The sequence below is a fragment of the Gordionus sp. m RMFG-2023 genome, chromosome 4 (assembly GCF_954871325.1).
Source record: "Gordionus sp. m RMFG-2023 chromosome 4, tfGorSpeb1-WG-v2, whole genome shotgun sequence".
In the NCBI taxonomy this organism is placed as follows: domain Eukaryota; kingdom Metazoa; phylum Nematomorpha; class Gordioida; order Chordodea; family Parachordodidae; genus Gordionus; species Gordionus sp. m RMFG-2023.
The window spans coordinates 3,874,842-3,884,475 of NC_088778.1; the positions used below are offsets into that span (position 1 = coordinate 3,874,842).

General features: G+C 24.4%; 1 protein-coding gene across 1 annotated transcript; it reads left to right on the forward strand.

Moving 5' to 3' along the window:
* Positions 1-1,343: 1,343 nt before the first annotated feature.
* Positions 1,344-3,262, forward strand: LOC135927804 (damage-control phosphatase ARMT1-like). Its single transcript, XM_065463996.1, has 5 exons — positions 1,344-1,497; positions 1,547-1,652; positions 1,691-1,923; positions 1,962-2,121; positions 2,164-3,262. The coding sequence occupies exons 1-5, from the start codon at positions 1,460-1,462 to the stop codon at positions 3,109-3,111; spliced, it is 1,485 nt and encodes a 494-aa protein (XP_065320068.1). The 5' UTR covers positions 1,344-1,459; the 3' UTR covers positions 3,112-3,262.
* The last annotated feature ends 6,372 nt before the right edge of the window (positions 3,263-9,634 follow it).

The following is a 9,634-nucleotide window of genomic DNA, read 5'->3' on the forward strand; positions in this document are numbered from 1 at the left end:
CTGCTGCTAAGATGTTTTGAATTAAAATGTATAACAAATATTTTTTGTTAAAAGAAGTTAGTGAATTTTTAAAAAAAAACAATACAATTAATAGTGACAATGAATGTCCTTCAATTAATTAAAAAAAATTATAGATTAAAAGATTAAAACTTATTTGATTATTTTTTCTCTCCTTTTGTATATGTTAGCAAACAATGTTTATGAATGGAGAAATTATTTGAGGAAACCAAAAAACGGACAATTTGACGAGTAATAGAAACCAATTAAAATATTTTTGGTAACTTATTCATTTTTTCCATATAATTATAATATTGTTTTCAAATTTGGCTCTGAGTTTTTTTTAATTTCAAAAAAAATTTTTTTTAATTCAAGATGTTAAAATTTTTTTAAAATAATTGAAATGTTTTTTTCAAAAATTACAAAAAGAAAAAATGATTATATTTTATGTTAAGAATAAATAATGACATTTAAATGAAAATTTATTTATAGACAACGGTTTTGCTCAAACTTTATTTAACGTAGCGAATCAGTAAATAAGTGTTATTTATAAATATAGATGAAGCTATGATAAAATTTGAAATGTATATTGTTGTAATTGTGTATGTTTCATTATATATATAACTTTCTATCATATCCAATGTCTATCAACAATGTTTCAATTTCGTAGATTATATATATATATATGTATATATTCAACCAGTTAAATATAAGAAATCTTTCTATCGGCAAACAGATAAAAATTGGCATCATGCCAGTATAGGGACAGTGAAGGGTACGATATTTACATCAACATCAATTATCTCGTAAACTGCTAAAATACACGGAGTTATAAATGAACTAAAAACTATCACGGCATACCTTGACTTGCGTCAATATCATATTTTGAGTAAAAAGATTAATAGACGAACTTGAATTTGGAGGAAAATAAGATATGTTATTTCTGATAAATGTCGATTATAATATAAAAGGTTATCCTATTATACAATATAAAGGTTATTGTATATATAATACAATATTATTTAAATAGTATAGGTTTTAATATTACAAATAATTAAATAATTCGCTAACAAAGTATATGTACATGTAGACATCTATATTAATAAAGTTTACTATGACCATATTTAGAACTATAGAACATAAAAACTTCTTTATCTGTTTTCATTCTGATATACAAATTAATAATTTTCAATTCAACCCCAAAAAGATATTACCTATTCATAATAGTAGAGTTATAATTTATAAATTCTTAGCTAGTATCATTCTATTTTTTATAGATAATTAACTATGACGTCTTAAATATCAAATTTGTTATATCTTTTAACTAATTAAATTTTTAAGAGGATATAAAATTAACTATATATAATGAGCCAAATTTGAATTTTCGCATTATATTTTATTGCAATTTAAATTAGTTAAGTAAACTCAATATTCATCCAATAAACAAAATAAATTATTCATTATGACCTACCCAGATTCTCTATCTGCTAAAGATGAAGAGTATTAAATATTTTTTTTTTATTAATATGTATCTCAATTAATGTTGCAGATCGTTTGCATATGTTACTATAAAATATCGATTACCCACTATTTTGGGTAAGGTTATAGATTTTTTTAACCGATGTAGCAAAGATTTTAGGGCCAGTTATGGAATTGTAATTTATAATTATAATATTATTATGATTGTTTCAAGGAAGTTGAAAAGGATATTGAGGAAATAAATGGTGCACTTTTAAAATTAAACTATCAATTGCGAAATAATAAGGCCATTGAAAAATTTAGAAGCGATAAAAATGACATCGACTTTTGGAATGTGGAATTTGAAAGAATATTGAATAGTAACTCAAAGATTAATTGGCATGAAAGTCCTTGGTTATTTGTCGAATCTTATATGTACAGGAATATCAATGAAATATTTTATAAAAGGTAACTAAATATTATATATTTTAATTAGTTTATATAAGTAAATATCTACAAGACTTTGATCCATTTTTTGAATCAAAACATAAATCCTTCAAAAATTCAATTAATAATATATACATAATATGTGAATATATATACATGTTAGAGAAAATAGGATGGGAAAACATAGAGTTGCAAGAAATATTTAATAAAATTTTGAAAGTATTATAGTTTTTAATAGCATTTAATTAATTATTCTTACAGATTTCATTATGGGGTAATAAATTCGATTTATCTTTATCAAATATGAATGTCCTACAAGTTAGTGAAAATCTTTTAGACAAATTGCAAACATATGATCAACATATAATATGTGATGATTCTCAACAAATATTTGAATATCTTATCAAAAAAAAGAATGAAACAAATGATAATATTTTAAATGAGAATGGTAACCAAGTTATTAACCATTCTAATAATAGAATAATCAATTTAATCATTGATAACTCAGGATTTGAATTATTTACTGACCTTGTCTTAGTTTATTTTTTATTAAAGACAAATCTTGCAGACAAAATACTAATAAGAGGCAAGAATATGCCTTGGTTTGTGTCTGACGCAACTGCAAAAGATCTGAAAAGTCTTTTGACATGGTTATTGTATCCAGATAATAATAAAGAAGGTAATTGTATATGTAATGGTTTATATGTAAGTGAAATTTTGAATCAATTGCCAAAAACAAATAAGACCCAAGAATTAGATAATAATATGAATTATTATGGAGTATGGTTTGCTCAAGAAATTCTAAAATTAATGGGAAACTTTCTGGCAATACCTGAAAAAGAAACAGTTAAAAACTCAAAACCTAGCCTAATATACATTGATAATATGTATTGGACATTGCCTAATGATTATGATGCAATGATGGAACTTGATCCAAAATTATATGAAGAACTTTCCGAATCTCTTTTGATAATTTTTAAAGGCGATTTAAATTTCAGGAAACTGGTTGGAGATTTGAAATGGGACCCTCAAACTCCATTTAAACACTCCCTAAGACGTTTTACCCCAGCTCCTTTAGTTACTCTAAGAACTGTTAAAAGTGATACGATTGTTGGTTTATCACCTGAAACTATAAAAATATCTAATTTAACTTACCCTAAAAATTGGAAGTTTACAGGTAATTATGCTATCATATATTTTAACCAATAATCACTGAACAAATTGATGTTATTTAATAATTTTTTTACAAATTTTCCCTATTAAAATATTTTCTCTTCTTGTTATGATTCTCTGTCTATTTTTTAAATTTATTATTCATGTGAAAATTTATTATTATTTCAAATATAAAAATATAAAGTAATTATTGTTTTTGTTATGTGTATTATGAACATGACTAAAAAGATATATTATGTAATTTGACCCTGTCAATGAAGTAGATATTCATAATTCGTTTAAATTTTTTCAATATAAATAATAATGGCCAATATTAACCCTTCAATACTCTAATGGATAAAATAAAGTATTTACACTGGTGTAGGTTTAATACCCCAATTTTAAATGAAATCCATTTCCCATTCATTAATTTATTTTTTGATATAAGATAGAACTAAGGTAAACTCTTTAAAATGTATATTTATTTTAATTTATAAACCTTCTTAGATATAAAATGTTAAGCCAAAGTTTTCTAAAATAGGGAAATTTAACTATATATAAATTTTTTTTAAATTATATATTAAAACGAAAACATTTCATAAAAATATAATTTATTTATCAAAAAAAATGAAAAAAATAATAATTAATTACCTATCCTAACTAAAATTTTAAAAAATAAAACTTATAAATTTTCTCTATTGTGGTTTCAATAAACCTCAACTAGTCATGGAATGCATAATCTCAAAAATAAATTAGATTCGGAATATAGATTCCCAAGATATATTTAATGAAAAACAGTGAAAATTCTAGTTCAGAATAATTAACCGTTTTTTTAAATATTATATCTATTCTAGTATTTTTGAGGTGCTATATACCAACCCCTGAATGCTTTAATGAGGGAAGACATTTCTTTTAAAATTAAAATATTCATTTATTATACCTCTTAAAAATAATAAAACCAAATTTAAAATTAATATTATATTGAATAGTTTATGTTGTTGTTTTTGTGTAAAATATTTATTTTTCATTATTATTAATTATCATATGAATAAGAAAAAGAATATTTTTTTGATATGAAATAAAATAAAAAATCAATTGCACTAATTATTTTGACATTAAATTTCGATAACTATTAGCATTAGAGAACTGCAAAGTAATTTTTTTGCAACCCGAGCCCGACCCGAGCCCGAATTTAAAATTTTTTTTTGTCCGAGCCCGACCCGAGCCCGAGCACACATTTTTTAATCCGACCCGACCCGAGCCCGACCCGAATAAAATTTTGCAATTTAAGTTTTAATATTATAAACCAAAAAAAAATTTATGTGTATTTATTCAGTTCAGCCACCTTAAATAAAAGTTTATTTGACGGCCATAATCTATTCAAGATATATATTAAGTTGCATTTTTAAAATTTGTAAAAAATATTATAAAACGATTAAAATACAAGCGAATTTAAAAATTATAACGATTATATAATAAGCATCATTTATGCGAATATAGATATGATGTAAAAGTTAATAAATATATAAAAAATATAATGAACATATTATATTATATATTGACCTCATCAATATCATTATCAAAATTATCACAAAGTGAATAATTATGATATATAAATAAAGAGGCGTCCAGTTTATCTGGCTTTAAACGAGTCCTTCTCTCCTCAAAGGCCCTACCAGCAGCTGAAAACGCCCTTTCACTGCTAGCCGACGAAGCAGGGATAGCCAGGAATTTAAGAGCTAAAATACTTAAATTTGGAAACTCATAATGGTTTGTTTTCCACCATTTTAAAATATTATCGTCATCAACACATAATTTCGGATCTAGATATTTTTTTAGCTCGTCAACTTCGGCGCTAGCATCAGAATACGCATTGTCAGCCTCCCATAGAGAGAAGTCCAAAAACGTATCTACCACCTCTGTAGTTTCTTAAGAAAAAAATATTCAATAATAATATTAAGATATATATTTACACTATTATTTTTTAATAATTTTACATATTTGATGATTAATATTTTTTTTGATATATGATATTTTTTTATAAAATTTATGTAATTATCATTATTCAACATTGATTTAATAAAATTTGAATTTTTTGAATTTTATTTAGTGATAATAAAATAATTAAAGGAAGTACTGAAAAAGAAAATTTTATTTCAGTAATTTTAGGAAAATTTGTCTAACTTTTTTTTGGAAGTAAATATTAATCTAAGATTTTGTATTTATTATCTCCAATATTTTTTAAATATATACTCAAAATTTTAGATCTCAATTTTTAATATGTTTTGAGATATATCTAATCAAAATTTGGGGTAAAATAGACCCCACCTTTGTAGTTAAGGGAGTTTTTTCTACCTTTGTAGTGAAGGGTTAAAACAAATGTTAAAAAAGACAATGTATAGGCTAGTTAAATAATAAATAAAACTTACATAAAATATGTCTTATCTTGTAATTTACGAGAAACACAATTTAGTAATAAAATAGTTTGGTATCCGGTTGTTAGGTTTATAAAATAATAATTAATAATGACATGACATTTTAATCCTAAAATGTGATAAATATTAAATAATATGATTTTATAATTAATATTATAAATTATAATAACTATTTAAGATATTAATATTATTATATATATTTTCGGGTCGGGTCGCGTTTTCGGGTCGGACAGCTTTTTCAACCCGACCCGAGCCCGAACCCGAGAAATTTTTTTTTGATGTCCGAACCCGACCCGAGGCTCGGGTCGGGTCGGGTCTGGCTACGGACAGCCCGTGCAGTTCTCTAATTAGCATTACATTTCAAAAATAATATATATTTTTTTTGTATCTAATATAGATATCCAACCTCTTTTGAAAATTACAACTAAAATTAGATCAGATTTAAGATAATATTATAAATTCACTTTTATTTTTTTTTAATACCAAGATATTTATTATGTTCAATTTTTTTTTTAAATTAAGTTTTGTATTTTATATTATTTCGAGGTTATTATAAAAAGTGTATGTCACAATGTCCTTAGATTATTTTTGGCAATCGTAAATATTAATTTGAAAAACAATAAGAAAATACTTGTATTTGTAAAGCGAAAATATATGTAAAATGTAAATGAAAGGCCTATTTATAGTTAATTAAATATATTCTTGGCAAATGCTCTCACTGATTTGTTCATATTGGCAATAAATTCAAAGCAGGGCAATATATTTTTTTTTGCCAATGATGTTAGTTATAAAGAAAATGTGATTAATCAATGATAATGTTAGGTTATCTATCATAAAAATTATTATCATAGTATATCAAAACCATCGCGGCATTATATAGGCGAATTTAATACAAGACTTATCAAAAATATATCACAATATAAGGGTAATTTACAAGATAATAAAATTAAAAAGAGAATGAATGTCTTAAAACAACATTAAAATCAATGGTTTTTTTAATCTAGTTTATCAAATATTAATGCTTTTTCAACGGAATATTTAAAAAATTATTTACAATGTCCAATTCTTATTTTAGATAGAAAACATAGAAAATTTAGCTAAAATATTTTTTTAAATAAAAGCTTTTAAATATTTTTTTTTATTGTCAATTTACTGATATATTGCAATAAATAAGTCATTTTTTTTAATGCCAATATAGTGCTTATAACAATTGTTTTAAATATCGTGATTTTTCTTATTTTCCGAGAATATGTCAACTATCACATTTATTTTGAGATCTGCGCTTCATACAAAATTAATTAAGTCATCGTATATGACAGTTATCCCATATTTTTTAAAAATATTTTTCCCATACTTTATACACACGTGACATTCAAAACGTCATTAACTTCTCTTTCTTTTTTTTATAGTCTAAACCTAATTGCACACGAACATATGCAATTATTACAATTTATATTAACGAGAATAATATATTGTTTCTAACCAAGATTTACTAACGTCATAATTAATTTAACTGTTTTGAAGTAGAGATAAATAAACAGATACTTTTTTGTTAAAAAGGAGTTAATGAAATTTTAACAAAGTACAATTAATAGTGGCCATGACCTTCATTTAATTAAAGAATTTTACAAGTTTCTTATTATTTTTTTAAAAAAATAATTTTAAAATAATTTGATTATTTTTCCCCTCTTTACGTATATATGATATCAAAGCAATGATTACGAAGACTGATAATTTGGCGAGCAATAGAAACCATATCATGTCCTTGTCGTAAATTTTGCTTATATTAATCTTTTTTTTTTTCAAGAATCTGTGTATATACCTATTCCCATGAAAAAAAAAGAAGGTTAAATCCCATCTAAGAACATTAGAAATATTAAAGATTTTTTGGAACTCACTCTTAAATGTTAGAATTCAAGATCGATATTACAGCTGAATGTAATAATGGGAACGCAGTAAATTTTCGGAGAATATGTTTAGCCACATTACCAAAAAAAAAGATTAAAAATATTTGCTAGTGGTGCTTTTTGGGGTTTTTATAATCATTAATTTTAATTTCAAGTATAATGGGGCAGGGTAAAAATTTACTAGTGATCTACATCGGGCCTAATTTTTCGAGCCCGGCCCGTATTTTTTTAAAAAAAGTTTTGCCGACCCGGCCCGTACTTATTTAAATAATAGAAATTATTTTTTTATAATTACTCAAAATAAAAGACACGTATGTTATATGGCGTCTAGTTATATAAATAAATCAAAATATTTTTATTTTACATAAAAAATTCGATATTAAAATTGATATTTTAAAAAATTTCCAAGACTTCGGGCCGAACGTTCGCATATCTCTACGTTTAATTACGTGAATAATATTAAAGTATTTAAAAATAAATTTATGATGGTAAACTTATTCATTTTTTTTTTAAATATAATGATATTACTTACAAATTTAAAGCGTTTGAAGTGGTTTTTTTTATTTCAAAAAAATTTAAATTTAGAAGGTTAAAATTATTATTTTTTTTAAATATTCAACATTTACAAAAAAGAAAAAAAAATTGTATTAATATTTTAAAAACACAAAGAAAAAAAACGTTAACAAATTAGCGCGATTTAATTATACAATAAAACAAAACGCCATAATTTGAAAGTAGTGGTACCATTTGTAAGGCCCGGTCCAGATTTAAAAAAAAAATTTTATCAACCCGGCCCGGGTAAATTGAAAAAAATTAAAATACGGCCCGGGTGTCTCTTCTATTAAGCTCATTTTCTGTTATTATGATCAGATTATTTTTAATTTTTATAAATGTTACTTTAAAATCTAAATGTATTCCATCATGTTTAGAATACCCAACCCGAGTTAGAATACTTTGTCAGGAACTTTCTAACTTAGTTATTTATATTCCGTTTTTTCCCCCAAAGATTTTTCATAATTAATTATAAATGACTCCAAAAGTTCCTGACAAAATATATCTAGAATTCTAGTTAGAATACTTTGTCAGGAACTTTCTAACTTATAGTTATATTTATATACGTTTTTTTTCCCCAAAGATTTTTCATAATTAATTATAAATGACTCCAAAAGTTCCTGACAAAATATATCTCTAGAATTCTAGTTAGAATACTTTGTCAGGAACTTTCTAACTTATAGATATTTATATTCGTTTTTTTCCCCAAAGATTTTTCATAACTAATTATAAATGACTCAAAAGTTTCCTGACAAAATATATCTAGAATTCTGGGGGTACGTATTCCAAACATGGTGGAATATACATTTCCGTAAAATCAGATTTTTAAATTTAAATAAAACCTGCTCAAAAAATAATTTAAAGTTGAAAAAATAACACATTGCTTGCGGGGAAAAACACATTGAAGCTAACATAAATAATTGGCGATTTAAAATATTTAGCTTTAATATTGAAAAGAATTTAAAATACGGCATGGCAGTGGACCTCAATCTCTGATTTAATATATATATTATATTCAATTTAATTCTGAGTGGACCTTTAGCCATGTTTATTTAAGAGGTCATCTGGAAATGAGGCAATAAAAAAAAAATAGTAAGAATTTCAACAAAAAAAGAAGTAAATCAAACGAATTTTTAGTAAATAGTATAGGTACAAAAACTGTTCCCATGATCAAGCCACTTTGATAGATAAACAAAAGGGTTAATGAGTTTATCGAAGAAACTTTTAGATTATAAACTTATGAATAAACTACAAGAACGATATTTATTATATACTAAAAAAAATAGAAAGAAGAGAAAATAGGTAAATAAATATAGATTTTAATGGAAAAAAATATATGTAGGCCACAGCTAGTGTCGTTAAATGGCTCGATTTAAAAAAAAATCCAATATATTTGCAAATCACCCCAAAAATCTTACAAAAATAAATATTATTTCTGAGAGCTCAGTATTTGAAACATCCTGCTGCCTGAATATAAAATCTGCTACCGTTTTGTATGGTTTAATTAAAGAAGATATGAGAGGCATAAAATAATGAATTATTAGTGGTTAAAAGCATCCAAGAAACGAGGAAAGGAAGATGTGTAAAATAAACCACTAGGTCATAATTTGGTCTTCTTAACCTTATACGAAGATAGTTTTCGATAAATGGAAATATTGTTACGAATGTAAAATATAGAACGTTAAT

What these genes read in the sequence shown, in the direction of transcription:
- LOC135927804 (XM_065463996.1), top strand. Translation starts at nt 1,460, where the DNA reads ATGACCTACCCAGATTCTCTATCTGCTAAAGATGAAGA. An exon ending in CTATCTGCTAAAGATGAAGA is followed by an intron (nt 1,498 to 1,546) that starts GTATTAAATATT and finishes TTAATGTTGCAG; the next exon opens with ATCGTTTGCATATGTTACTA. An exon ending in AATGAAATATTTTATAAAAG is followed by an intron (nt 1,924 to 1,961) that starts GTAACTAAATAT and finishes AGTTTATATAAG; the next exon opens with TAAATATCTACAAGACTTTG.